Source organism: Centroberyx gerrardi, chromosome 17, assembly GCF_048128805.1.
Source record: "Centroberyx gerrardi isolate f3 chromosome 17, fCenGer3.hap1.cur.20231027, whole genome shotgun sequence".
Lineage (NCBI taxonomy): Eukaryota > Metazoa > Chordata > Actinopteri > Beryciformes > Berycidae > Centroberyx > Centroberyx gerrardi.
In genome coordinates this window covers 8,925,501-8,939,588 of record NC_136013.1, presented here as the reverse complement: position 1 = coordinate 8,939,588, position 14,088 = coordinate 8,925,501, and the positions used below count along the sequence as shown (strand labels likewise).

General features: G+C 40.8%; 1 protein-coding gene and 1 gene segment (V, D, J or C); both read right to left on the bottom strand.

The window, feature by feature from the left end:
* Positions 1-2,526: 2,526 nt before the first annotated feature.
* Positions 2,527-8,408, bottom strand: LOC139924790 (receptor expression-enhancing protein 6). Its single transcript, XM_071915941.2, has 6 exons — positions 8,346-8,408; positions 8,114-8,256; positions 5,150-5,243; positions 4,592-4,730; positions 3,563-3,731; positions 2,527-3,351 (listed from the first exon to the last, which is right to left on the bottom strand). Exons 2-6 carry the CDS (start codon positions 8,229-8,231, stop codon positions 3,314-3,316), a joined length of 558 nt encoding a protein of 185 aa, XP_071772042.1. The 5' UTR covers positions 8,232-8,256; positions 8,346-8,408; the 3' UTR covers positions 2,527-3,313.
* A 3,465-nt stretch (positions 8,409-11,873) lies between these two features.
* Positions 11,874-14,088, bottom strand: part of LOC139924764 (Ig kappa chain V-III region MOPC 63-like) — a 48,271-nt gene continuing 46,056 nt past the window's right edge. Inside the window, 1 exon segment of the V gene segment in view lies at positions 11,874-12,439. Within this exon segment, the coding sequence occupies positions 12,120-12,439 (320 nt within the window).

Below are 14,088 nucleotides of genomic sequence, written 5' to 3'. Positions count from 1 at the left end.
TTTCATTTCCCAATGATTCTGTCGATGTTTCAACCACAGCCAAGAAGCTACCTGATATCTCAGGCGCCAGGGGAGTTTGAGGGATGCTGCCAATTTCATGTTGGCCTGCAGTAGAAATCAAACGAGGGGAAAATTTTGACTGAAATTTCAAAAGACGAAAGGTGAGGGCTGGTGGATTTGAACAACACACATTTGGATTATCATTATGAGGCACAGAGTGAAGCGTAAGGCTGACATAATGATGTAAATTCATAGTGTGCATCATAGTAAACCTTAGTTGCATTAGACCGATGTAGGAATATGAATGATGGGGTACAAACACACATTAATGCTTTTCTGAAAATATAATAGAGTTTTATAAATAATGGTGGTTGTTTGCCGTATAATGATAAATGACTGGAGGTCAGGGCTCAACCAGCTTTTAATTTACCAACACATGTCTGGTTTTTATTCACTGTCTGATCCATTTACTGTCCAGATCAGCACCACGGACAGCGACATTACTGTGTTTCAGCACCACGGAGCGACATTATTGTGGTTCAGCACCACGGACAGCGACGTTTTTGTGTTTCAGCGCCACGGACAAGGCCTGACCAGAAGGCAGGAAGACAAACAGTACATCAAACTGTGAGCTGCAGCCCTCTGGGTCCAAGAAATCAGTCTTCCATCCAGGAGGAGAGAGATCACAGGGTGCACACACGATCGATAAACCAGGAAGTAAAATAGCCCAATAAGAGGATGTGTGAGAGAAATCCACACCCTGTATCCACTGAATTCTGCAAATGTCGCCGATTTCGGTTAATTTCGCGATTTGAGGCGCCCGTGTGAGTGAGCGAGCCCCACCTTGGTGAGAATAAAGGCCTGTTAGTCGAGTGAGACCAGGCCTTGTTTGAGCTGTGTTTGTCTGTACGTGACGGATTCACAGTATGACTCACCAACCAGACAAAACAGCAGGCCAGCCTTGCGTCTGTCTCCCTCTGTCGGTGAGCCGCGGGAAGTGCAGGATTACAAACAATGCACTGATGGTCAGACAAGCAGACAGCTTGATTAGAAGTAGTATTGATTGTTTTTGTGGTGGAAATAATTAACAGAAAATCTGGGGTCAACCGGATAATGTAGGGTTGGTTAGGAGAAAAACATTATGCAAGCAGTCAGCTTGGAAGTGGACAGAATTGTGAACCTGAAAACAAGTTAAGCCTCGTGATTGATCAACAGAGGCGCCTTGCAATAGGAAAAATAGCTAAAAATCAGTGTGTGTGACATGTCTAACTCCACATCACTCCTTTCCCCTCTCTGTTCCCCCCCCGAGGCTTCTCTCTCCAGCTGTTCTCCTGCAGTACACAACCATTACAGGCTCTGCACTCAATATGAGGCCTTACACACACACACACACACACACACACAATGCAATAATTGGTTTCTGTGTCCCATTTCTGTTAAATCAATACCCCTTGACTTCCATCGGCCACAGTGGCTGAAGGGATATAACAAACGCTCGGCAGACAGATCTTCACAGCAGCCATTTCCAGATGGGTGCCTTCCTCTCCCTGTGGCGGTGTGCGGCCATTGCCCCGTCTCCGTCCACCATTTTCCCATGCATTACATCCAGCGCACAGATACAAAGGGTTTCCCATTCAGAGCCCCTCAAGCGTGAACGCAGAGTCAAACACAAATTATAGCATGGGCTGTTAGGCTGTCTGAATACCATTAAATGCACTTTAAGGTGACAGGTCAAAAGCGTAAGAGTTTGTGTAGGATCAGTGACAAATTGTGCATGACATCAGTATTTCCCCTATATTAAATCCTCATTGGTGGATTCTAGCCTGCTATATAAAATGCAAAATAACACTGAGGAGTTTCATTCCAAAATTAAATATCTACTTTAATAAAGTGACATCTACACCTGCAAGATGGATAGCACAAAATTAAACGAAATGATGCATGATAAAAGAATGCTAAGAAAAGTTAAGAAACATCTAAAGAAATGTGGAAGCTCTATAGTGCTATATTTTAGATAATTTAATGAAGAACTGATCCTCTTTTGAAAATGGATATATAGCATTTTGGAAATGAGCTTTTGAAACTTTTAATATTGCCCAAAACACAATCAGATATTTGGGCAACATTTACAATTACTGCAGATAAAGTATATAAATAAGAACAGTGTGGTGCTGCAAAATTAACTAGAACCAAAGCAAGGGGTACTATAGACCCAGAAATATAATTTCCTCCGCTCACCACTGCTATAAAATCCCCCCCCCCCCCCCCCAAAAAAAAAAAAAAAACAATTAGAGGAATCACTGGTGCATGTAATATAATTCAGACCAAATAAAATCCCATTTCCCACTTTGTGAAGAATGACACTGCATGGAGAGCGGACCTGCAGCAGGAGCAGCAACAAATCTGAAAGACCAAGTTAATAATAATAATAATAAGCTTTATTTGTATAGCACCTTTCATACACAACATGCAGCTCAAAGTGCTTTAAGTTAAGTTAAGGCCCAACACAAAGACATCACTCTTCAGTTCATCAGGATTCCAGTTTTATTACTCCATCATTATGAGACAAAAATAAGACATTACAAAACAAAACAAAACATAGAAATCTTCCAGTTAAACTTATAAAGTGAGAACCTTCCCACTTGATCAGACTTGAAATGCTTGGCACATGACTTCACCCAATACACACAGAATAAGGCATCGAGAGCATGAAGACATGGAGACACTAATCACAGGTAAAAGTTGCCATTGTGGTTAACAACATGATGAGATTATGCTCTTTATGAACTTAAGTTTTAATGAACCCTGCCTTTATAACCGTAATGTTATCAGATCACAAACAGTTAAATTAGAGATTCACCTAAATAATATTGATCATTCCTCCACCCGCTACTTGATCTCCAGTGTTACTGAAGAGCACAGGTGTATAATAATCATTTTTGCGATCAACAATCTTTTCCCCACCTATTTTGTCAGACTAGTGCAGATGGACAGGAGGAGAGATAAAGGGAAGGGGGGGAAATAAAAGGCTGTTGAGATGACAGACGGCATGGCTCAGTTTAGCGTTGACGTACTCAAAAAGATGAGATCATATAAAAGATCGCAGTCTTGGCAGTAAACTGATGTGAACAAACAAACAAGCTTTTATTCATCGTCAGGAGCGTGAAGCTTCACTTCACCGCATGACGGGGTCGATTATCATCTTTCGTCATGGGGGGGAACAAAAAACAGCAACAAACACACATGCACTCATACAAGCGTACAATCACTCACCCACCCACACACACACTCACACGTAGCCTTCATCTGCCCATCACTGTTCTTTGTCATGGCTGAGGACCAGATTAGTAGCTGACGGAATAAAAACAGAAGGAAAAAATACTGTTATGTTCGCAGACAGGAAAATAAAAGGTTCATAAGACAATAGAGTGTGTTTGACAAGGTTTAAATATTTTTAAAAGTGTGAATCAAACGGGTGATGTGCAGGTTTATCTAGAGAACACTGTTTTTGCAGCATGTGCATGCATCTGTGTTTGCATGTATAGTTGTGTAGGTGTCTCACCCTCTTTGGTGACGTTCTTTGTCATGCTCTTAGCCTTGGTGCTCAGATCGTTGATCACGTTGTCCATGGTAGCCTGGTGCTGCATGAAAAAAGGTCGGACCACACGCTTGTACAAAAGGTTAGAACCGTTCCACTGCACTGGAGCCATACACCATATCAAGAACAGGCACTGCGGAGAGAGTGGAAAAGAGATGTTAGACTTGATGCTGCGGTGCAACTTGATGTCCTAAAGTGGCTAATCTTTAGTTCCAAGGGTCTGCTTTTCTTTCTTTGTGTCTGAAATCTGTTCAATAAAACACACAATGCTGACAGTAGGTGCAGCAGGTACTATCGATACGGTATCTTGTAGTATGTAGTAAGATCCTTAACATGCTGCACGGCAAAGTAAATATACATTTAAACCATGCTGAACCCAAAATGCTGACACACTTCTACTGTTAAGAGACCCCATTGATGTTGTTTTCAATGATTTGTACATTTTACCATCACTCACTACACAGCATAATACATTTTTTTTAATCCTATTCTTCACATTTTCAGTATATTGGCAAAATATTTCCCACCAAGTCATTTTCAAATTCAATATCATGAAAAATCCTATTGACATAAGAAGCTACATGGCATGGCTGACAGTTTTGCACTAGGCAGCTGTCTTATTATCCTAAATCACAAAATGGGGCTGCAACAGAAATGAGCATCCCACCCCACCTAAATGAGAACCTGCAGATTCACCCAATTTGTTCAAATGAAACTCTGGTGTCGGATAAAGTTCCAAACTTGGCAGCAAAATACAAACTGTCTCTTTAACAGCAGCAAGCGAGTGCTCCGTCCAGAGAAAACTGAACTCAACCACATTAGATATTTTGCCTCTCTCGCTGTGTGCAGTTTACTGTCACATTACATGACTTCTGGGTATTGAAGTTTACATTTTTTCAAACAGTTACCTCTCGCTGCCATTTGGAGCCGCCAATGTGCAAAATTACCATGCAGCTTTAAAAAAAAAAAGAAAAGACAAAAAGGTCTAACTACCTTGCCAGCATAGTAAAAGGGGAACCAGGAGAGGAAGATGTCAGAGAAGGACTCTACGATGCTGAAGACCCCATAGACAACCCAGTAGGTCAGCCACTGTGTGTCGTCATCCTTGTTTTTGCTCTCGATGGCTTTGATGCTGAGCGGACAGGAGGACAGGTTCAATTAAGGAGGTTTAAGGTCAGCTAATCAACAGAAGGTCAAGATTAAAAGTCTCCAGCTGTGGGTCTGAGCCGCTGGGTGCATTTAAGTAGCCTTAAAACATTCAAGTACAATTCAAAAGAAAAGGTTCAAATACACTCTCTCCTTCCGAATTGTGAGGAATGTTTGGGTCATGGAAGTGAGGCGAGAAAAAAAAAAACCCAAACACTCAGAAAAATAAACATTTAGGTCACTGATTTACCACATTTTTAAAAATTATATTCATAGACTACACTGGAAATGCGTGTCTGACTTTAATGCATCATCCTTTACAATGTTTTAAAATGCATTGTTTTTCTATACATTTTTTTTTTTTTTTTTTTACATTTGTTGAAATTAACTAAACTTCATACATACGAGAAATAGGCTGGATAGACGAAGCCAATCAGGTTGCAGAGGAGTGAGGCCCCATGTCCAAGGAGAAGATACAGTCCAGCTAAACACACGACACCTGGACAAGAAGAGAGGAGGAGCAGCGCTGGCGTTACAGGAGGAGGAGGGACAGGGAGGAATGTGCAAGGTTTCCCAGCTATTTGACAAACAAGTGCAAATGTCAAGCCGTATTAAATCAATCTGAAGGCAGCGTGTCAGAGAGCAGGATGTCAGGATAGTACAACAACAGGATAAGGAGGAGCACTAATCCAAACTCAAACACTGATATTCAAATCCATTAGGTGGAGGAGATGGGCTATAATACGGAGATAATACTACAGAGAACCTCAAAGCTAGCGTGGCCATGTGAAATATCCTGATCTGTAGACCTCAAGTAAGTGAAAGATTCCACATACATATTTAGGCAGAAGTTTAAGGCAAAAAAAGAAGACAAGAGGAATGGCAGGCCGACCCCCGGGTAGATGCATAAGCTAATGCCACAGACCATTCAAATCTATACAAAACTCAACCTTTGCTATAAAATCCAACTATCATGAGATACTTAAATGGCCTAAACTTATTCACCAGGTTAAACGGGTATCCAATGCACAAGAGTCGACCTTTAACACTGTCCCAACCTACTTTTTACATCTCATTTGCTTGTCGGTCGCAGCTCATATTCAAATGTGCGTGCAGTTTGCCAGTCTGCAGTGCCCACTTCTCTCTAATGGTGACAGAACTGGTCAAACTGGTTAAAAAAAAAAAAAGGGGACAAGACACAAAAGAAGGAACTGTTTACAAAACCTGACACTGCAGCCTGCAGAGTGCAGAGCAAATGGTTTGCATAGGGAAATCATTGCCTGAGGCTTTATTGTCCTTGACTGCAGGTTCATAAACACAGATCTTTGTGACTATAACTACCAAACCCGTCAACTGAAAAACCATCTCAAAACCTACAGGCCATCTCTTCTAGCTCTACTCTGTCAGTAAGCGACTCTCGAAGTGCTCTAAGAAAATGGCCCACGAGTCCAAGTGCCATACTGTAGAAGCGATTTTACAGCCTTAAATGAAAACACATGTCCTCCTCTTGAGCAGGAAAACAAAAGTAAGGGCCATCACAGTCAGCAAGGCAGTTGTGTAACCATGTCAAGTATGACTCACAGTAATGTTACAGTAATTCCAACTCAGCTGAAACACCCAATTCCGCTTACAACAGTAGGTGTTGTGATGATTTGATGTTAAGGGTACAGTAGGTGTGGGATAAATATTGGTTATAAAACTATGAAGTCAAACAGTGGCCGCTCAAGCAGAGCCTGGCTGCATCTACAGAGGAGCGTAGGCCTTTTTACACCTTAGTTGGCATTACTCTTCACACTTTAGAGTGTCATGAGAGTCAGCATGAACTTGAGGTTACTCATCTAAACAACATAAACTTTACAGTGAGCCAACATTAAAGTCCTCCTACGATGAATGCCTGTTGCAATTCTTCACACAAGCCGTTGGCCTCGACTTTGGAAAGTGCCCCCTCTTCCCTTCACATATTAAGTGACCAAAAACTGCTTACATACACTGCAGTCACCAGGCCAAGTTTTTTAAGACTGTTCTGGCAAAAGCCCAGGTTATGGTATAATTTGACAGCTCTCTGTGGTTCGCCCTTCTACTAAATGCAGAACAGACATGAGTCAAATAGCATTTGCATATAATACTTTGCATTTGTTTGGAGCACTAGATTGGTTGTGTTTGTTTGTAGGGCAGTACAATCAGAAACTACCACAGGGTTTAGACAACTATAGTGAATGACAACTTTGACTGAATGTGAACTGAATTTTCCTGTTAAAGTGATACGTTATTGATCTCGACAGGGAAAGGACACAGTGGGTTTGATGAACCTTGAAGAGTCCTCAGGATCAGGGGCGATCTCCCAATTCGCTCTGCTGTCCTACATGTGGGAGGAAACCCCAACAAGCAGGAAAACCCCCTAAGGATTATTTGCTAACACTCCCAGGTGACCCAGGTCTGATAAGGGGCAGCTAAACACACACACAACACAGAGAATTTCACATGTAGCGTTCAACATCCACAGAATGTCACATCTTCTGCGTCCTCGACAAGGGCCATTTAAATGAACATCAGACTTAGGGTGCAAACCAAGTGAAGCATGTGATCCATACAGCTGTGTGGATCAATTTTGATCTAAAGACAATGGGTTTGAATATAGGTCACACAGGCCAACATGTTTTCCTGGTTGAGGGGCTATAGCTACAATCCCTAGTAGCAAAGAACAAATGAAGACTAAAAAAGATTTCAACTACACAAGCTGATTACAGAGCAGTGTCAAGACAACTCTCCAAAGCTAACAGAGCAGACAGGAGCTGACTGGTCATCCTAGAGTCTTCCTCCATCTCAGCCTTGCTCAGGATATTTCAGGACACGTTAAAAATACCCCTGGGACCATCTGTTGGCACTGGCAAATTAGAAGCAGTTTAATCACAAGTAATATTCTGATATGGGTGTGGGAACGGACTATATACCAAGTGACTCTAATCTAGTATCATAAAGGCCTGAGTTTAATGAACTTTGGCATTCAAATCTGAAGAGGGTAATAAAATGATCCAGCAATATTACAGGATATGAAACCGTACAGTAGTGAAATGAAAGTGCTAGGGTAGGCTACTCCTGCAACAGTCAGTTTGTGTGACTTGTGACTGCAGAACCACTTGCAGTTTCCTAAAGTAATTCATAATCTGCAGTTTGCTTGTGAGCGAAGCAAGATAACCAACTGACCAACTGTAGCGTTAGCTTTAGAGGAGAATGTGCTGAGCTGGTTGGCCGGGGGACCTTACATAACGAAGGTCCAACATGGTGACCCGGGCAAGACCAGTCTCATCTCCAGTCTCTCTATACAAGAATGAAAGCACGTTTCACCACTTTTCTTTACTTTCAACGTACCCAAGGCGATATATTCTCTCTTAACTCCCGTTTTTTGCTCCAGCGTTGCCAACTGATCAGTCACAAAGTTCTTCTCATACAGCAGAGTCCCGTAGCGGTCCTTCAGCTGAGCAAACATCTTCGGGCCTCTCTGAACCTGTGGTCTACACAAAACACACAGTATGGAAACGAAATGTAATACCGTGCTGATGTTTGAACGATTTATATCAACCCAAGACGTGATTTTACTAACCCGTAATTTGAAAACTTGCCCGAAAGCTCCTGCTGCTGCCTGGCCGTCGACTCTCCCGAGCCGTTGCGAGGGTGGGAGGAGTTTGAAAGACGCCAGACCAATCAGAGAGCTCCGCCGGTCAACGTTCCGTGCAGCAGGTGATAAAAATGACGGTTTTGTGGACTATAGAACCTCCTTGGACTGTACAGGGGCCAGTTGCATAAAGCTAGTTTAAGACTAGTCTAAGCCTTAAACTGGTCTTAGATTCTCAGGTTGGACTAGGCTAATTAAGACTTATTTTGAGGTAGGAAAGATAGCCACCTCCCCCCTGGCTACTGTGTTGTTATGGCAACGAGTCGGCCTAACTGTGAGTGGGAAGTTTAAATACTGAAGCTGTTTCACAAATGACGGCAAATCTGTTTTTTGGAAAGACCTGAATAATCTGTCTTTATGCAACTGGCCCCAGAACTGTGATATGTTGTTTTCTATGTACATGTATTCAAATATTGTATCGGATGAAACTTTTCTGCAATGGCTTATTCAGGCCTTGGGTTAGGGTTAGGGTATACATTCTTTATTCGGCAGCCTAAAGAATAAAAAGGGGGTCAATAAAGCCAACAACCAGCAATATAAACATAAAGCAATTCTACTTACAGAAAAATATCAACCTATGCTGCTTTTTTCTTAAAAACCCCAAACTTAATGTAAATTACATCAGTTTAATACTGCGTAGTTTACCATATTGTTAATATAGGCTACTAAAAATTTAAAGATAAAGATAAATGTTAACCTAAACAGGTGAGATAAACCAAATACCGAAAATAAAAAGGTGGATACACTGAGGTTAGGTGAGCTTACCCTCCACTTGGCCGATATCCCTGCCCTGTCCGCTTAAATGTCTATTTCCCTTATGTCTCTTTTCTCAATAGCCCAAGTAAACCCTCTGGATTATCAAAATGACCTATGGAAATAAGGAAGGAATCTAAAATCAATACAATCTAGTCTCAAAGTGGAGTGGCTGTGAATGCGGTTTGCTGGCAGCAGAGGACGCCCTGGGTCAATTTATGGGTACAAGTCTTGAACAGCAAGAATGGAGTAAAAAGGACATACAGCCCATTAGTTTGCAATGACAGAGAAACAGCAGAGAAAAAGTAGACCACAAAGTCAAAAGTTTTAAAAGCATTTTTTTTTTAAAAATCTATCAATTAAATGATTACATAATCAGGTTTCAATGAGCAGTAAACAGTTGATACGTTTTAGGATGAGTTTGGTCCAGTTTGGCCAGCAGGGGACGCCCTGGATCAGTTTACAGACACAAAGCAATATGGACAAGAATGGAGTAAAAAGGACAACAGAGCCTTAGTTTGAAACAGCAGAGAAAAAGTAGACCACAAAGTGAAAAGTTTTTTATTGAACTACTGAACATCCCAGGAAGGGATGTGCTCTCACTCCACCTCACCTCTCCCTTTTCTGTTTCACAGGAACAGGTGTGTGTTTGCCTACTTACGATGTATTTTGCATGACTTTTATGCATCACTGCTCCCCAGAGTTTAAATGCTTATGTCACAGCAAGTCTGAACTGTTTTCATGCACTCTCACCTAAAACTGCATCAGGATGAAGTTGCCAATCGCTCTGCTTGTCATGTTGGGTTTCCTGAGTCAGGGTGAGAATTTTTGAACAGATATCTAACGTTGTTCTGATATTTATATGTGTGGTGCAATTCCTATCCGTCCACTTGTTTTTTACTTCTAATCTGCTTTATATTTCTCTCTTACTGCTGTTCCATACTGACTCATATTTCACTTCTTATTTCAGAGTCTTCTGCCAACAACTTTTCTGACTCTGAAATAAGAGATTTTCTTCCAAGGTGCTTATATAATAGATAAATAAATGAATAAATAAATTCACACTTGTCACTCAAAATTTCAAAAATATAGATGATTGCACCCTCATATTTTGTATGTACATGTCACAAGAAATTAAAAAGGTTTTACCAACACACAGGACCTGATATAACCATCCCTTGTGCTATTAAACAGAGTAGAAACCTGACGTGGATGATGAAGGAAAATGGAATGGAAAAGAGTAGATATGATATTGGGATGATCAAGTGGGCATTTCTCCTAATCAATATATTATAAGGAAATACACAAACGTACTCATTATAATACAGTTTTACAGTAATATATTTGTGCCACAATTCCCTTATTTGATAAAAATATGATGACCAGTCAATTATGATTAATTGTCATGCTCATCAAAAAAACAGGCCATAATCTAAAAGTTTCATGTGAATTGAAAGTCATGGAACAGCGTAGATAATCAGATTAAGAATAGGCGGTGCAGGTTTTGCTAACAAACATAACAGTTCTTTCATGTTTTATGGGAAACTGGTGTTCCCATTATTTTGGCCAGTTTATGTCCAAGCAGTATTTCCTCCTGATTTTGTGTCCCACATTGCCTTCAGTGTGTTGAGAGCAGAGAGATCATTTCCATAGAGAGGAGGCTTTGCATTGTCAGCTGATCCTCCAGTGAACTGAGAAGGTTTATAGTCCTGTGAGTTCAACACTGCAGGACTCAGATCTGTCACTCAACACAGCAGAAACCACAACCACCATGACTCTCATCACCATCCTCATCTGGACGCTGGCCTGCTGCTGTTTTACAGGTTCATTTACTCAGCAACATATCAAACACAGTGTGCTGCCTTTTCTGTCATTTATTTCTGCTGATAAATGAATGTTGTGTTTTTGTCTGCAGGATCCAACAGTCAGGTGACTGTGACTCAGCCTCCAGTAGTGACATTTACTCCAGGATCCACTGCCACTCTGACCTGTAAAACCAACCCAGCTGTTTTTACAGATGATGATGGAGATGAGGGCATGTTCTGGTATCAACAGAAATCTGGAGAGACTCCTAAGCTCCTAATAAAATATGCGAATCAACTTGAATCAGGAACACCAGCTCGGTTTAGTGGCAGCGGAACCAGGACTGACTTCAATTTGACCATCAGTGGAGTCCAGGCTGAAGATGCAGCAGTTTATTACTGTCAGAGTGCCCACCTAATAAACAGAGATGGTGTGTTCACACAGTGATTTGCAGTCGTACAAAAACCTCCCTCAGTCAGACTGCATAGACACTGAGCTGTTACAGCAGGAACCGACTGCAGCTGCTGAAGGGGAAGAGACTCTGACACAGACCACTGAACACAGAGCTGAGTCTGACCAGTAACCTCACCAAGCACAACCATTATATTCTCTAAATATATAGGAACATTTCATAATTCAGAACTGTTGAGGTAATTTTAGTGTAAAACGTTTCCAAATATTTTCTTAGACCATGTTAACCTCTCACAAAGTGAACTTTATTTTAGAGTTGATTTTTAGTTCATTCCCAGTCAAAAAAGGAAGTGAAAATAAGATTTGCATGATCATTTACATCCCAAGATGTTCATTTTCCACAGAGAGGAGATGCTGGGTATCAATAGAAACTATAAAACCATTTAATTTTTGAGTGCTGTCCATAAAGGTAATGACTGATACAGTTCATCATGTTATTTATCAGAGCAAGCTTTATTAGCAAAACATCAATCATCAACATGACAGTTATCAAGCACACTCACATCTAGCAGCTTAGCTACACACACTACTCTCCAAGCTGTTGTTGTCCAGCACTATATAGCAGTGTGGTTCTCTATTACACAAAGCTTTAACTGACTCTAACATTAAAATCTCTATTGATGAGAGTAGCAGGTGTGTTGTTCCTGCTCCTGTTCTGGGCTTCCTCCAGACCCCCTAGCCCTCACACCGGCTCCTGTGGAGGGACTGGATCTGGGTGTGGTCATGATGGAGCACCCTGCAGGAGTACAGCTCTCCTTCCATCCAGCGGTCCTGGCTCAGGGTCAGGGTGCTGCTGCTGCTGTAGCGTCCGCTCTTCTCCTCCTCTGAGCTGCTCAGGACCCCCTCTGTCACCTCTGTACCGTCCACCTCCCAGCTCACCACGGCTCCCTGAGGAGAGTAGCCGGTCAGCAGGCAGGCCAGCGTGGCCGAGCCCCCAGAGAGCTGCTCAGAGGAGGGGGGAAGCAGAGAGACTGAGGGCCTGACCATGGGGCCGGCTGGAGGGAGAGCAGAGAGACACAAGGAGGAGATTCACTGCTGCTGTACAACACACAGCTGGACAGGTGGCAGTTATGCTGAATGACAGAGTTTAACACTGCAGTATGTTGGCTGTGTGCAGGTACACAGGCAGGGGAAGGTTAGTTTAACACTGTAATCCATCACAGAATATTGATTATCAACTAGAGAAGATACAGCTTCAGAAATGAGAATGGACTGAAACAACAAAATACAGCACAAAGTAGTGGGAATGTTTTTGGAGAGCGTCATCCATTCCAGATTATTTATTATATAGTTAAAATAGTAATCAGTAATGTAACCTACTGAAATATTCAAACTCGGCAATGCAAAATTATTACTTTCAGATACTTTTTCATTACTTTACTTTCGAGATAAATCAAGCATGAAGTTAACAGAATTTACTCCACTTATCAAACTGTTTTTTCAACAAATTTATTATCATTAAATTATTTACAAAGTCCATATGAATTAACTCATCAACTTTTTTCACACTGATTTAACTAAAACTATTATCATTATTGGCAGTGTCATCGACTTCTTTTATAAAGATATGCTAAATGTTTGTTATCATAATATTGTAGCAAAAACATCGTCTCTTCTTCAAAAAGAATTATTCAATAAATTACAGAATTTTTAAAATTATGTCTAACTGCTGTGTGTTTTTTCCTGTGACTAACCAATTATATTAGTATTTTTTCTTCCCTTTACATGCAATCTGTTAGACTTCTCCCCAGCACTGATGGGAAATACATTAAAAGCCATATTATCTGTTGTTCAAGATAAATTACTCCCTGTTGTAAATGTAAATTTCATCTCAAAATTATAAATGAAGTATGTTAACATCAACAGCAAAGTTTACTCTTGTTATTTTAGCTATATAAAACAGTAATATTCTTCATGAGGAACAGTTTTACATTTCATCAGTTTTCAGCAATTATATTCTAAATGCCATTTTCAAAGATCAGCAGAGAATTCAGACTTACTTTTTAGGATGAGTTTGGTTCCTCCACCAAACGTGTTCCACAGTGATTGAAGCTGGTTAAGACGCCGTACAAAAACCTCCTTCACACAACAGTGAACACACAACACTCATATGTGACAAACATGTACAGCCCAACACTGATAAAGATACCACAATAACATGAATTAAGATACACGGCAAAATTTCTACTAAAGTTTCTGTCCTCAACTTACTGTATATCCATAAACATTATTTGTGAAATAATTTTAATAATATAAAGAAATACATGTAAATTAAAGGATAATGTAGCTCTATTGATGTCAGTTAAAGTGTTGTACTGTATATTTAGATCTATTGGGAAACGTGAAAAAACTGATATTCCTTTTCCAAAGTATTAGAGAATACAAATTGATATTCCTTTCACTCTTCAAATGGAGAATTTTCATACTGAGACTTTGCATTGTCAGCTGATCCTCCAGTGAACTGAGAAGGTTTATAGTCCTGTGAGTTCAACACTGCAGGACTCAGATCTGTCACTCAACACAGCAGAAACCACAACCACCATGACTCTCATCACCATCCTCATCTGGACGCTGGCCTGCTGCTGTTTTACAGGTTCATTTACTCAGCAAAATATCAAACACAGTGTGCTGCCTTTTCTGTCAT

Bases quoted from the DNA above. Each gene is read 5' to 3' on its own strand.
- LOC139924790 (XM_071915941.2), bottom strand. From the start codon at position 8,231: ATGTTTGCTCAGCTGAAGGACCGCTACGGGACTCTGCTGTATGAGAAG. The intron at 3,732-4,591 runs GTAGTTAGACCT...CTCTCTCCGCAG, and splicing joins CCTTTTACTATGCTGGCAAG to TGCCTGTTCTTGATATGGTG. The intron at 3,352-3,562 runs GTGAGACACCTA...TTATTCCGTCAG, and splicing joins AAAGAACGTCACCAAAGAGG to CTACTAATCTGGTCCTCAGC.